General features: G+C 44.0%; 1 protein-coding gene across 1 annotated transcript in view; it reads left to right on the forward strand.

Moving 5' to 3' along the window:
- The window catches only part of LOC307034963 (calsyntenin-2-like), a 347,358-nt gene that overhangs the window by 240,252 nt on the left and 90,802 nt on the right, over positions 1–16,304 (forward strand). Inside the window, 3 exon segments of the mRNA XM_079673887.1 lie at positions 9,730–9,915; positions 16,219–16,251; positions 16,254–16,299. Coding sequence (XP_079530013.1) covers positions 9,730–9,915; positions 16,219–16,251; positions 16,254–16,299 — 265 coding nt within the window.

A 16,304-nucleotide genomic window follows, 5' to 3' on the forward strand; every position in this document is an offset into this window, starting at 1 on the left:
TCATGTGATTGGTTGTTGGTCGAGTTTCAGACACGCCCACCGGCAAGCTTCAACGCACGCCGCCGTGTGGACATAGTCAGTCTATAACCAAATGAAATGAAACTTGTTGGGCCACTTAAGGTCACCAGAAAGAAGCTGTAAACACAACAATGAGACATTATCACATCAACTTTAAGCTTAAATGCAAACTAAATAGCAGGGAGTAACATTATCACTTATTTGGAATGGTGTTGGTCCCATAAAAGCCACTTCCTGCTCCAGAAATCACGCTTCCATCATGAACATTCAGGAAAGGAAGAAATATCCCAGTCTAATCAATTTTCCCGTAAAGTTTCAGACTTGTTATTACTTTTTGTTCTGAGCCATCACCTTTAAAAGCCCTACATGTTTCTGTTCCGATCCGTGCGCTCCACAAAACAGAGCTCTCTATGCACTCAGGAATGAAAGAGATCGTAGAGTCTCTCATATGACGCTCAAAGAGCATGCATGAAAGCATTCAAATGAATGCTTTTGGGTCAAAGTGGAGTAAAAGAGACGGCCAGGAGAGATCAGGAGGATGGCACTCACTGGAGGAGGGAGATGGAGGGGCAGAGTGCTCTTTTAAATGGAAATTGGCTCTTCCACTGATGGCAGGGACGAGTAATGACGCCCGCCCCCCCCCCCCCCCCCCCCGACTACTAGAACGTTCTGTCAGCATTTTTGCATGCGCACATCTACACACACATTTAAAAGCATGCAAGAACTTACTGATGACACACATGCACACACTCGCTCTTCCACACCCTCCAGACGGGGAACAGCGGGAAAGTGTGATGATGCATCATTTTCTTAAGCACCTCGATCCGTCTTCCCTTCCTCTCCATCTTTCACTCTCTCACCCTTCATTTTAAGGAGGACGTTGCAAACTTACCTCAGCTGTATGTCTGTTCAGTGCATACATTGTGTGTGTGTGTGTGTGTGTGTGTGTGTGTGTGTGTGTGTGTGTGTGTGTGTGTGTGTGTGTGTGTGTGTGTGTGTGTGTGTGTGTGTGTGTGTGTGTGTGTGTGTGTGTGTGTGTGAGGTTCTGCTGACTTACAAATCAACTGAGAGTTTGTCAGTGTTACATTCACGTGTCGATGAGTCTCTTATAATAATGGACTACTTAATTACCAGCAAGAAGAAACTTTAGTTTTTAGTTTTTTTGTCTTCTTTATCGCAACAGGACACTTTTGAACCAATCTGACAGCATCCAATCAAATTGCAGGGAAAAAAAACGTCAACAACTTAAACAAAATGATACTCAAGATTATTTTGCCAATGTTCAAAAAGCATGCGACGGTCTGAAACGAGGGCCCAGTTAAGCTCTGCTGTGATTGGTCAATCGCTTAGAGATGTTCTGGAAACGTCCCGCCCCTTAGTCTATGTTGATTTGTGTTGGTTCTCTCGCGTCCAGGAGGAAGTTAAAATAAGAGACAATGGAGTGTCTGAAAAGGTTCAAATTGGATACTTGAATTAAGTAGCGTGGTAATGAAACAAACAGAGAAGTTTTGGAGACATCAGCTGTTGTCTCGAAGTTAGTCCGGTGTAAAGAGAGCCAACAAGCCAGGATCTTACCGTCTATCTGATGAAATGCCGGCTGTTGACGTAAAAGGGAACCTCCCTCCTTGTGTTCTTCTGTGTCCGATATCGTGCATAACAGAAAATGTAGACGTCGTGTGTTCATTGTATAACTTCACACGCCTTTTTCTCCTCATACACTCATACATGAATTTTCATTTAATGCATTTTAACGGCTGTAATCGTTGTTAACGTAAAACCGGAAGTGACGTCACTGTTGACAACGGCAACGCCTTTCAATACAGCTTTTCAAAGTAAACTTAACCGGAAATGTTTTCAGAATAAAACCGTGTTAAGCTTACTGTGTGTTTAAGCTAAATTACGTCATTCAATATTGATTTTAATTTCTTACACCTATCACGTACAATGTGTTGGAACACTAGCCAGTAGAAGTGCAAGTGTTACATTGCGATGTCACTGTGTTACAGAAGTAAACAAAGGAGTTGAATGGTGACGTCTTGGGCGTTTTTTCGGCTATGACATGTCAAAATGGCCTTCCAGAATAAAGGCTTTTGCAAACACAAAAGTAGATTTAATTCCACTGCAGTAGTAAATGTTTAAAATGAGATTTAGATATTCAGTTTTAACTAGTAGCCTCCATGTACAATAGCTGCCAGAATGATGAATGAGGTCCATCTGGAATACCATAATTAGGCGCAGTAAAACTATATTGACAAGAGTTAAAAAACACAATAATGATGCCAATACCCCATGGCCGTGAATGTTATCTTCTTAATGGGCTCACATTAAGTATCAGTGGTAACAAAATCACCCCTCAGGGAAAATGAAATACTACTTGTATAATATATACGGTAGAGAAAAGACATTGAACAAAAGTAAACATCTGGAACAAATACAAGTTACAGTGAAATGTACAAAAGCTGCTCACCCATAAAAGTTAGTCATTTTGATGATGATTGTGGCACCGAGAGAGGTTTCTACTTCCTCATGTTTTATCCTGTTTTCCCTGCTACCTCTGCTCTTGGGCACGCTGTGTGAGTTCTGCTCAGAGGCATGCACACAACTCAACAGAGACCAAAAATGTTCATGTTAAACCCACATTGCCTCTGAGACAGCTGGGCTTTAGTGTAAGTCTGCGAGTGCACGAGTTCTGAATGCTTTTGTACTTCTGTCTGTAGGCATCCGGACCAAATTGTGCAAGTAGCTTTTGTGTGATACGGATGTTAGTGTATGTGTGAATGTGTTTTCTCTGTTTGTGCAGTCAGTGGGTCAGTAGCAGTCCTACAGAGACTCTTAAACAGGAATACATTATTTAGCAGGGAGACAAATGCAGCCAGGTGGTGGCTCTGCAGTTCTACAAGAACCAATGCTTCATACATGATAGCAGGTCTTTAAATACCCCTTTATGACGGCTGAGTAAACATACAGACACTTCCCGGGATGACAATGAAAAAACGTAAACTACAGAGGTGTTGAAAACGACTCGAAAACACCAGCTAACTCTTGTTTTATCATGACATTTAGAACGTGATCATAATAGTGTCCAATAATATAATGAACAACGTTTATTATTTACCTACAGTGGACTTCGCGATGTTTGAAAATGGCTCCTTTTCATTCTACTGCCGGGTGTTTCCAATTATGAAAATTAAATGCTACTGTCAAATATAAACACTTCTTAGGGGTCTTGTCTAAATAGAGGCTTTGACATAAACCCAGAGGCCTGTACTACGAAGCTGGTTCAACCTAACCTGGATATGTTTGAGTTAGCCGGTTGGCCTAATCCAAAACATACGCGCTCTCGCTAAACTGTACTACGACGCGGGTTATCAAGTGGATCGCTCAAGCCAGCCGTGCCCTATCTAGTTAGGTGCGCGTTCACATGAAAGGGGTGGTATCTGGAGCATTCGACCAATCACAAACATGGAGAAGCGTACTGACAGTGCAGCGTACTTCCTGAATGAAAAGTCAACTATAATATTAGACATATGAAGAAGTTAAACTTTAAACATCCATGACTTAAACACTTTATCCAGGATAAAAGCCACATAGCTGCACCTGCAAGGTGAATACAGCTGGTAACAGAAAAAGTATTTGAATGCGTACATTAACAGGTTTATGATATCACTGCCCCGTCTAAGACACGAGTGGTTCTGACTTTAATTACACTTGACTCGAGTGTTTCGTCAACTTAATGTGTTGCTTAAAATAATACTTCTGCATACAGTATGTGACACTGTGAGTGTTGCACGGCCAGATACGGCTCAGCTGACTCAGATAAGGAAATATATGATACATTATGATGTGATATGCCGCGGACTGAACTTAATGTTTCTCTGATCCGGTTACTTATGTTGTGACAGATATTTAATTAAGCTTTCTTAACGCTAATGTTATAATAGTCAGATTGCTCTGCGATAATAATAATAATAATACATTACATTTATAAAGCGCTTTTCCTGGTGCTCAAAGCGCTTACAAGCAAGTAAAACAAAATAACGACAAGAGTAGAAAGTGCTAAGCTAGGAGGAATAAGGGCAAGGGGATAGTTGATTAGGAGTTGAAGGCAAGAGTGAAAAGGTGAGTTTTGAGGGATTGTTTGAATGATGTGAGAGTGTTGGCAGATCTGACGTGGCTGGGGAGGGAGTTCCAGAGTGTGGGGGGAGGCTGCTGGGAAGGCCCTGTCACCCCAGGTCCGGAGCTTTGTCCTGATGGGCTGCAGTAGGTTAGCTTCAGCAGACCTGAGGCGACGGGTGGGCGTGTGTCGTTGGATGAGGTCACAGAGGTAGGGGGGGGGCAAGGTTGTTGAGGGCTTTGAAAGTGAAAAGTAATATTTTAAAGTCAATGCGGTGTTTGATGGGGAGCCAGTGGAGGTCATGGAAGATAGGGGTGATGTGGTCGGAGCGTCGGGTGGAGGTGAGCAAGCGGGCAGCTGAGTTTTGGACATATTGAAGTTTTTTTAGTGTGAGTGCAGGTGATCCAAAAAGTATGCTGTTGCAGTAATCCAGTCGGGATGTTATAAAGGCATGGATCAGAGTTTCAGCAGCGGTCGATGAGAGGGAGGGTCTAATGCGGGCGATGTTCTTTAAATGGAAGAATGCGTTTTTTGTGACCTGGTTGACGTGAGGGAGGAAAGTGAGGGTGGGGTCGAGGATGATGCCAAGGTTACGGATGTGAGAGGAGGGGTTGACAATGGAGCCATCGATGGTAAGATAAAAGTCTTGGGTTGAGCGGGTAAGTGAGTTTGGGCCAATGATTATAAGTTCCGATTTGTCACAGTTAAGTTTTTGAAAATTGTTTTGCATCCAAATTTTAATGTCAGTGAGGCAGGTGCTGAGCTGGGAGTGTGTGGTTGGAGAAATTGATTTTGTTGAGAGGTAGAGCTGTGTGTCATCAGCATAACAGTTGAACTGGAGTTGGTATTGACTGAGGATTTGTCTAATTGGGAGGATGTAGATGATGAACAGAAGGGGACCAAGTACAGAACCCTGAGGGACGCCATGATTGACGGGGGCTGTGGGGGATGTTGAGTTGTTAATGAATTGATGTCTGTCAGAGAGGTAGGATTTAAACCAGGAGAGGGCAGTACCGGTAATGCCAATGGAAGACTGGAGGCGGTTGATGAGGATGGAATGGTTGATCTTGTCAAATGCGGCTGTTAGGTCAAGGAGAATGAGAATTGAGAGGTAACCAGAGTCAGCAGAGAGGAGAATGTCGCTGGTCACCTTGAGTAGGGCAGATTCTGTGATGTGGCGAGTACGGAAACCAGATTGAAAAGGTTCATGAAGGTTATTGCAGTCCAGATGGGATTTTAGTTGGGAGGCAACAGTTCGCTCCAGAATTTGACAGGAATGGGAGGTTAGAGATGGGCCAGTAGTTATTGAGGGAATCAGGGTTGAGACCAGGTTTTGCACCAGGCGATGGGAGGTGATATTCTATTAATCTTCACGTTCACACAGTCGGTGATTTTTGCCGTCTTTCCTGCAACGGCAGTTTTTCTGTATTTCCTTTCTCCTGTAATATGACTTGATCGCATTAAACTCCGCACACTGAGCTCTGATTGGTCAGCAGGCAGTGCTTTCACTGAGTTGAGCTCTTAGCCTGCAACCTAACCTGCTCCGGGGCAGGTTAGCCGCTCACCATAAGTTACCATGGAGATCTAGCCTGCTAAAAAGAGAACCAGTGTCGTAGGACCGGAAACCCAGAGTTTTCCCTGAAGTTAGCCGGCTAAGCGAAAATCCTGCTTCGTAGTACAGGCCTCTGGTGTGCTTCATGGGTATGTATCTCATTGTGTATTTCCTTTGCGGCTTGTATGTCTACTTCAGTGGTCCCACACTCCACCTACCTCTGGTCTTACCATGGAGGAGAGTCGTGTCTCAAAAAGAAATGTGTCGTTTAAAAGACCATCTGCTGCTGTATTTGTCCTTGTGATTTCTTTCAATAAGCTGCACCCACGCCTCGTAACTCATTTCTACTTCCAACCAGTTCCTCATTTTATTGGAGAGCGCTGCACTTCACACCCTCTGTTTACATTCATCAGCAGCTTCACAGGGGGGTCGATCATGAGCCCATCACCCAGTGTCTTAAAGCACACCTCTGTGCGAAATGAGAGCCAGTGGAGTGTGAGAGGGTGTGGCATTTAATATACGACCTCAGTGTATGACAGCAGATTAAAAGAGCCAATAACACACACATGGGAGGGTTACAAATGTTCTGTATCCATGCATTGTGTAGTCGCAAACACTACAGAAGCTGCAGGAGGTTATGCTCCTTTTTTAGTGTGTCCATGAGCATACTCTTAATTATTCTGAGGAGACGGAGCAGAGCATGATGTGCAGAGAATGTGTGAAAGTGAAATATTTGCCCTACTATTCATTAAAGTGTGTATTTACATATTCTCTAACTTCTAACTTTAACTTTAACCAACAATTTATTTTCATGGTCATATTTTTTACAGTCCACAGTCTCTCATCTCATCATAACCATCTCTTACATTATCATCCTCTCTAATAAGCTTACGTTTTATTTCATGCAGTTAAGCTAACTCGTGCATATATTCATTTAGTAATCAAATGCTCTGTTTCCTCACAACAACAACAACAACAACAACAAACATCTCTCTCATTTTAATAAGGAGCAAAAGTGAACAAAATAACGCATGTTGACACAAACTTCAGGTTACTAAATATGTTTCCTAACCGTCTGTATCAGCAGTGCTTTAAAGACCAATTGGGATCATATGGAGATGGGTGTGTGCTTTGCTGAGAGTGCCAAAAGTAGTGAACTGATTCTGGCCACAGCTCCCTCTAGACAAATAGTCTACTGACGTTCACTCCATAAGATTAAAAGCTATTAATAGATGCTGAGAGTTGCACCACCTCAGACTCTGCCTATCCCTCATGTTTGTCCGGTTCTCTCTAACCCATACATCTTAATCACCAACTTCCAAGGCTAACCCAACCCTTCCTCGTTAATATGCACATTACATCCTCGACACATTACTCCTAATTGACCCTGTTCCCTCACTCCTTCCCTTGCACCCTTGCAGGCTCCACCCTCTCGTCCTCTCCCTCGTTGGATGAGCATCCTGGCAGTGTGAAAGCAGAGTCCTCCACAGGTCATTTAACTCCAAGTTGTTGGCCGTGTATGTTATGACCACAGCATCTGCTATGCCTTAAATCAAAACCAAGGCCATGAAAGCAAACACATTTTGCATAGCTAGACGTCTCCACAGCGCTGTGTCAGCGATAGAGGTCTAGCTTCATAAATTATCCTTCTGTTAAAGGGGATACAACACCTTTGTGGGGCGTTAAGCCCAGGATGCAGCAGCCGTGCCCTCACAAAGTAGATAGGGCTCAGATAGGGGATGGGTTGGACAATGCTGCATGATTGACACAGCCAATGCCATGCTCATATTAAGCACCCGGGAAGTGAGCTGGAAGGTGAAGCAAAGTTTAGCCGAACGGTAGTATAACACTTCATCGTCATTAAGCCCAAAAAACGTTTTCCCGTTGAGGTACATTGGGAAAGAGATGTCTGTTAGTCAGCGTGTGATTGTTTTAGGCTAAGGCAACTTCATCTGAACAGGCTGACTCAGTGGCTGTGGCTCGGTGGATAGTGCGCTGTACTTCGAATCAGAGGGTAGCAAGTTTGAGTCCCACTGCAGTCAGCATGTCGTTGTGTCCCTGGGCAAGACACTTCACCTCAAATTGCTCCTGTGGGGATTGTCCACAGTATTGAATGTATGGAAGTCGCTTTGGATAAAAGTGTCTAACAAATGACATGTAATATAATGAATACTTTAATAGCCCTTCTTTAATTAATTAGTTCCTAAAAGATGTGCTGATAGCCAAAAAAGAAAAAAAGCCTGAGGGGATTTTCCCTCTCCATTAATTTGACAGAGCTGAGACTGAACCTGACAGAATTGATTTGAGGAGGGGCTTAAGGAAAATGCACGTCAGATACTAGAATGACAGTTTTTTTCTTTTCTCGAGTCAGACAATTTGATGTGCCATCTAGCAACTTCCATAGGATTAAAGAGGGCTTGCATCAAATGGTGTACCAAGGTCTCATCCAGTGGGTCAGACCAGCAAGCACACAGCCCACTTGAATGGGTTTGTAGCCTTTTTTGTGTTGACCTATCATTGCTCAATCAACAACTGTAAAAGAAGATGATTACAATGGAGAGAGGCTTCTTTTATCTGAGATATGTTACCTAACCCTGTTAAGATACAGCTAGGAAGAGATGGTTAACATTAGCTTAGCTTAAAGCCTATATTACACACTACAGGAGAGGGAAATCCCCAAAAAGCACAATAGGGTCTCTTTAACCGTCAGCTTGCTTTACATAATATTCTTTGTGCCATTGAGCTATAAAGTGCAATACCGATTAGTGGTATATTTATAAAGGTGTAATCAACAGGTTGGAGGACATTATATACAGTAATTGTGTGCAACCATGTGTGAAAGAGAAAGATACAGTACACACACATAAATCATAATTCGTGTTTCTGTTGTTGTTCAACCATTGTTTGCGTCTATTCTCATCGCAGCTAGTGACAATCCCATAGTAACAGTGTTCTGCTGCAGCCCACATCCATCTCAGTCTGGAGGTGGTAAATCAACTTCAAAACAGATGCAGTGTGTGTGTGTGTGTGTGTGTGTGTGTGTGTGTGTGTGTGTGTGTGTGTGTGTGTTTCCAGCGTGAGGTGGTGAGTGTGTGAGGAAGCGAGCATGACAGATTTAACAGGCTGGTGAGCAACAAAGAGCTGCTTTCTTTCTTCTTCTGCAGTCAGCTCGGCTTCCTGCTTCTCTGCCTCCAGCAAAGAGCTAGCAAGGCTCCATAGATAGAGAGACAGATAGATGGATAGATAGATAGATGGATGGATGGATGGATGAATAGATAGATAGATTGATAGATAGATGGATGGATGGATGGATGGATGGGAACTCACAAACTAGCAACAACCCTTATGGGATAGGATGGTTGAGAGTTTGGTACCCAATTAGTTTTGAGGTGGTACATGTTGCTGTTAAAGAACAGTTGTTACTCTGATGAGGCAACAATGCTACCGTATAACAAAATCAGATATCAACTTCTGACTGAGCAAATGCTGAAAATCTGTGTTGGCAGCATGTATGGATATGCCAGGCAGGTACGCAGTTTTAAATTGATAATGATTGAATTACTGTAAACAAAACTCTTATAAACACCGAACAGGCAACGTCATTTTGTAGTTCACTCTCCGGTGCAGACAAAAGTACAGCACAAAGGCTAGAAAAAAGTGAAGGGGGAAGCAGAAACATCACCATCGCACAAAATAATAGCGTGCCTGGACAGAAAGCCATTTGCAGCCGACAGGACATTGACAGCCTAATGACTGCTGCCACTAATGCAGACGCTGCACTCCAACAACAATGCAGAGATTTTATTTTCCAGCCACATTCTGCTGGAGGATATTGAGTTGTGAGGCCAGAAATATCAGACAGTGAAAAATGGTATTGTTTGGATGGACAAATGAGACGAAAAACATGCGATTTAAAAAAACAACAGCAAGTGTGCTTGTGGAAATCAGATATCATTAAAGATAATCATCTACACCGCAGAGTGTTGTTTATTCTAGCCCCTTTTCCATCTCTAACTATATTTACTCTGTATTGCTTTTTCCCCAGATTGGAGTAAGCGAGTGGACTATGAGCCAGGAACAGGAAGTAAGCAGTTGTTTCCCAAAATGCACCTGGAGACGTGTGGCGGGCCGCTTTCGTCGGTGAGGACGACGGTCGAGCTGCAGAACAACCACATCGGGAAAGGATGTGACCGTGAGACCTACTCTGAGAAATCTCTGCAGAAACTCTGTGGTATGTCCTGCAAACAAAGACATGTTGTTGTGTTTACAATACTATACATTATATACTCTACCATAAGGGCCTGTGTCCACTTAAAGGTCCCCTATTATACAGTTTTTCACCAAATATTATAGGTCTCAGATACATTCAAAACATGTCTCTGAAGTGTTTGGCTCCAAACACCAAACAGATCATTGCAGCATTACCCATAATCCCCTCTGTTTCAGCCCTGTTTCCAAAGTGCTGATTCTCTGTCTGTTACTTTAGATGAAAATAAGGAGCCCCTCCCCACGCCCCTCTGAGAGAGAGATTTGGTTACAAAGAACTCAATGGTGCTCTAGGAGGAGATTCAGGTGATAAGGTGGGGGGGGGGGGTTACCTTGGTTGCTGATTGGCTAATGGTTACACAAGCCAAAACATCGTTATGACATCATCAAGTGCCAAAATCTGATCGGCTCATTTTCTGACAGGTTTTTATAGAAATGGATCAAAAAGAGAGAGAATCTTTGTTCCTGAGACTTTCAGACTCTCTTTCCACAGAGGGGACACATGTTGATGTAGAAGAGACATGAAGAAGAGGGGACACATGTTGATGTAGAAGAGACATGGAGAAGAGGGGACACATGTTGATGTAGAAGAGAGATGAAGAAGAGGGGACACATGTTGATGTAGAAGAGACATGAAGAAGAGGGGACACATGTTGATGTAGAAGAGACATGAAGAAGAGGGGACACATGTTGATGTAGAAGAGACATGAAGAAGAGGGGACACATGTTGATGTAGAAGAGACATGAAGAAGAGGGGACACATGTTGATGTAGAAGAGACATGAGGAAGAGGGGACACATGTTGATGTAGAAGAGACGTGAAGAAGAGGGGACACGTGTTGATGTAGAAGAGACATGAAGAAGAGGGGACACATGTTGATGTAGAAGAGACATGAAGAAGAGGGGACACATGTTGATGTAGAAGAGACATGAGGAAGAGGGGACACATGTTGATGTAGAAGAGACATGGAGAAGAGGGGACACATGTTGATGTAGAAGAGACATGAAGAAGAGGGGACACATGTTGATGTAGAAGAGACATGAAGAAGAGGGGACACATGTTGATGTAGAAGAGACATGAAGAAGAGGGGACACATGTTGATGTAGAAGAGACATGAAGAAGAGGGGACACATGTTGATGTAGAAGAGACATGAAGAAGAGGGGACACATGGTGATGTAGAAGAGACATGAAGAAGAGGGGACACATGTTGATGTAGAAGAGACATGAAGAAGAGGGGACACATGTTGATGTAGAAGAGACATGAAGAAGAGGGGACACATGTTGATGTAGAAGAGACATGAAGAAGAGGGGACACATGTTGATGCAGAAGAGACATGAAGAAGAGGGGACACATGTTGATGTAGAAGAGACATGAAGAAGAGGGGACACATGTTGATGTAGAAGAGACATGAAGAAGAGGGGACACATGTTGATGTAGAAGAGACATGAGGAAGAGGGGACACGGGTTGATGTAGAAGAGACATGAAGAAGAGGGGACACATGTTGATGTAGAAGAGACATGAAGAAGAGGGGACACATGTTGATGTAGAAGAGACATGAAGAAGAGGGGACACATGTTGATGTCGAAGAGACATGAAGAAGAGGGGACACATGTTGATGTAGAAGAGACATGGAGAAGAGGGGACACATGTTGATGTCGAAGAGACATGAAGAAGAGGGGACACATGTTGATGTAGAAGAGACATGAAGAAGAGGGGACACATGTTGATGTAGAAGAGACATGAAGAAGAGGGGACACATGTTGATGTAGAAGAGACATGAAGAAGAGGGGACACATGTTGATGTAGAAGAGACATGAAGAAGAGGGGACACATGTTGATGTAGAAGAGACATGAAGAAGAGGGGACACATGCTGATGTAGAAGAGACATGAAGAAGAGGGGACACATGTTGATGTAGAAGAGACATGGAGAAGAGGGGACACATGTTGGTGTAGAAGAGACATGAAGAAGAGGGGACACATGTTGATGTAGAAGAGACATGAAGAAGAGGGGACACATGTTGATGTAGAAGAGACATGAAGAAGAGGGGACACATGTTGATGTAGAAGAGACATGAAGAAGAGGGGACACATGTTGATGTAGAAGAGACATGAAGAAGAGGGGACACATGTTGATGTAGAAGAGACATGAAGAAGAGGGGACACATGCTGATGTAGAAGAGACATGAAGAAGAGGGGACACATGTTGATGTAGAAGAGACATGAAGAAGAGGGGACACATGTTGATGTGGAAGAGACATGAAGAAGAGGGGACACATGTTGATGTAGAAGAGACATGAAGAAGAGGAGACACATGTTGATGTAGAAGAGACATGGAGAAGAGGGGACACATGTTGATGAAGAAGAGACATGAAGAAGAGGGGACACATGTTGATGTAGAAGAGACATGAACAAGTGGATATTGCATAATCCTGCATTCGCGTGATACGTGATTAGCTCTTCACTCACTGTGAGGTTGGGCGCTGAGCCTTGCGTTAAAACAGCCAGTTATTTTTGTTTTATATTGCTTTGGCCCAGGCTAGCTTGTGCAGCTACAGCTTTGTTGCGTGACGAGAGGTTAGCAGTACTGAGGGGAAAGTTGTTAAGGCCGTTAGTGAAATTTAGCTTTCAGCCTTGTCGGAGAGCTACGAGAGCACAGAGCCACTTTACTGCGTATTACTTTGATGCAGCTTTAGTGCCATTTTTCGTAGAAAGGTCACTGGGAAGAGCATCCTTCAAAAGAACAAGTACTTTAATCACAGAGATATCTTCACATTGTATCACATGTAGCTAGCATCGTCCACTTTGATTTGATTATTTGTTTGTGTTACCATGTATTTGTTTGACTTGTATTATTTACCATTACAACCAATCGGAAGCTGCTTGCTCTCACAGTTTTTATGAATGAGCTTCACTGCTCTTTTCTGAAGAGTTGAGATATTTCCCACTAGAAACGCTATCATAAACGAGGCAGTGGGCACAGAAAGACACGGCAGATATAGGCCGTTGGTTGGATCTCTGGTTAGAGATAGCAGCCTTTATGTGATGTCCACTGCTAAATACCCGTGTTTTACTCCTAAGTCTGTAGAAGACTTCACACCAAGTACTTTGCCGTACTTAGTTCCCAGCACTTAGTTCACAGCACTTAGTTCACAGCACTTAGTTCACAACACTTAGTTCACAGCACTTAGTTCCCCCATGGAACTAAGACCCGACTGCGTTCACACCGGAATAAGTTCCCTGAGAGAGGATCAGGCAAATGAAGCCGCTGACGTCACTTCTTCTTCTTCTTCTGCTTTGGATTTACTGGCAGGCCGCAAACAACTTCATGGCGTATACTGCCACCCGAAGTCCCCGGCCGGAAGTCCCGGGAGTTGGGGACTGGCTTCAGTAGAAGCTGCTGGGACTCCCAGCAGCTTCTACTGAAGCCTTCCGAGTAAATCACACCTCCCCATCTCCACCGCTCCCATGCTTTCTTTTGTGTTGCCATAAGTTAGTCTCTCTCCGTTGGTGCGCGGGGCTAATGCTAATAATGCTAATGCCAGCAAATACAATGGCGACTTCACAAAACTTTTCAAAGTTTTACGGGGCGTGGTTTGCAATTCGCCTAGCCAATCAGAAATTTGAACTTTTTCCTCCCCAGGATAATCCCATCTCTAGCGGGGACTGGAAACAGGGAAAAGTTTTCATGAACTAAGTTCTCTTTTTGGTGTGAACGCAAACTCCCAGGAATTATCGGAACTAAACGGGAAAAGTACTCCGGTGTGAAAGCGCCTAATTTCACCCCCTCCATATGTAGGGGATTGAAAAAGGGTTTCAACACTGCATCTATAATAAAGGCACTCTATAGCCTGACAAATATCTTGAACAAAAAGAAAAGCGTCTTTGTGTGGTGGCAACATAGTGCACTCTCTTCTTGTTTGAAACATTTTTTTAAAAGACTCATGTGCTCAGAAAAGGCGCCATTAGGACATGGGCCCTTATCGTCATTCTTTGAACAGAATGAGAAACAGCTTAGATTGAGTGTGCATTTATGGCATGGAGCAGTAAATCACATGGGAGTTGCACCCGAGGCTATCAGGATGGTGGTGGATATTTAGAATATGCTGTAGATGGCTGATCAAAGATGACTTCTTACTGAGGCGGCAACTGAAAGTTATTAGTGCATTGAATATGAAGTAAGTTGCTTCTGAAAGCACCAGTGGAGACCGCCGTTGGAGAGCCAGGGTCACACAGGGCCTGAGGTGTTGTTCTCTGCTCTTTTTAAAGCAGCATGTGAAAGCTCCCTGTCCGTGTTGCTGTCTTATCTCCGCTTGTGTCCCTGCAAACCCCTGTGTGCTAAATGAAGCACAAGAATAGCAACTTAAAGCTCTGTCACTAATGATGTGACAGAGCGAGGGCATTAGCTGCCTCAGAAGCAAACCACGCTTTCTCCTAGGTGACTGATGAGCAGCCGAGTCGCCGTGTCGATGCCCAAAGCACCAACAAAGCTTCCCCCCCCCCCCCCTCTCTGCCCACAATGCACTGCCAGCATGGGGGCTGGAGTCATCATCTTTGACTAACGGCCTTCACTAGCCCCATCCCAGCTCATCTGAATGCATCACGTCCCCTCTCTGCCTCCCCTGACTCCCGCTCCATGCATGGTTTACCACTAAAGAGTCCTTTTCAGGCACCTCATAATCGTTATCTGATAGCGAATAGAATAAATTGTAATTGCTTTTTTAAAGCACAATCAATTTGAGATAATGTACAAAGACATCGGGTAAAGAGGCTGCAGCTGGGTGCTGAGAAGTCGATGTGTATTTATTTACTGAGGGAATCTAATTACCGGAGTCAGAGCGTCGACACCAGTTAGGAAAAAACTGAGCTTTACAGGCAAGAGGAAAACATCAATTAATGTGCTAACGCTGTGTTATTAGCAGCCATGAACAGATGCAATTATTTGCTGGACAAGTCAGACAATACTAACGGCCGTCTACACTACAGGCATCGAAAAATGCTTTCAACGCTTCGCCCATTCACTTGAATGGGGTGACTTCGCCGAACTGCATTGTGGGAAGCATGGCATGGCTTTGCAAGCATCAAGAGCATCTATCGCCTCAAAAGTTGAACAATGTTCAACTTTTGAGGCTCGATGCTTGGCATCAGCCAATCAAATCCCGTTTATGCAAATCCCGCCAGTGCAAGCGCAGCCAATCAAACCGCGTGCAAGCTGGGAGAGCCAGACCGCAGTTCATTTCCTCATATTCCAAACGAGATATTACGGTAGCAAATCACCCGGTTCTTTACGACCGGAACTATTTACCGGGATACAAACCGGAGGAACCAGGCATGGAGGGAGGTGGCAGAGACAGTGGGTGAAACTGGTAGGTTTTCGCCTGTTTGGAGAATTTATATCCAGTTTACTTCGTTTTAACATTGCTATTGCTTTGTATGTCGGGGGCGGAGATTCATGTGATTGGTTGTTGTCGCGTTGGTCGCAAAAAACCGCCAAGCTTCAGACACGCCCAGCTTCAAGATCTTTTGATGCTTGTAGTGTAGACGGGCCGTAACATTTCCAATTCTTTCTCGGAACAGCATGGTTCCCGTATTGCTTTGATTTATTACAATCCATAAGCTGGTACGAATGATTTATACATGTGGTTCAAACGCATGAAATGCATTCTTCACTGTCGCACAGAGGGACGAAGATTGATTGGTAAGGGCATGTCAAACACATCGAGGAGCAAAGAGAGCGTCAACTAACGTTTGTCAAGGTGTCAGTTTGAAAACAAAGACCATTCACGACTCAACATATAGAGGACATTGTCTCAAAGCAATGATGGAGCTGCTCTTAAAAGGGAAGAGAAGGAAGGGAATAGGATGGCTCAATGCAATGATTGTTGTGGATTGTCCGTGTGTCGTATAACACAAGTGTCATATGTCTGATTCACAGAACAGCCCATCATTCTCAGCTTCCTTGGCGTATCTTGTTGTCATTAGTTCCTCGGTCAATACGTCCTCTCTGTCTCCATAAAGGGACATGTTAGTGTTTAGCCATGTTCTACATTTGGGAAACGGTGACTCACATCTCGTTCCTTTTTGAAAGTCATCAATACCACATCCTATATCCATCTCGTTCCATTGATAACACCTTAAGCGCTGCCATCTGCCTCACTCATAAGTAATCACAGCCACGGTTAGGCCAATATAAGTGCACCGCATACCTGCCGTGATTGTTATTGACACATCTTCTGTCGCATCTCCCTTTTTCTTTTGTTCTCCCAGGGGCCTCGTCGGGCAGCACTGACCTCCTGCCGGCCCCAGCGCCTCCACCAACTGGACGGCTTCCCTGGTGACGGACAGCGGGCGGG

This window comes from Notothenia rossii (genome assembly GCF_949606895.1).
Source record: "Notothenia rossii genome assembly, chromosome: 4".
NCBI lineage: Eukaryota > Metazoa > Chordata > Actinopteri > Perciformes > Nototheniidae > Notothenia > Notothenia rossii.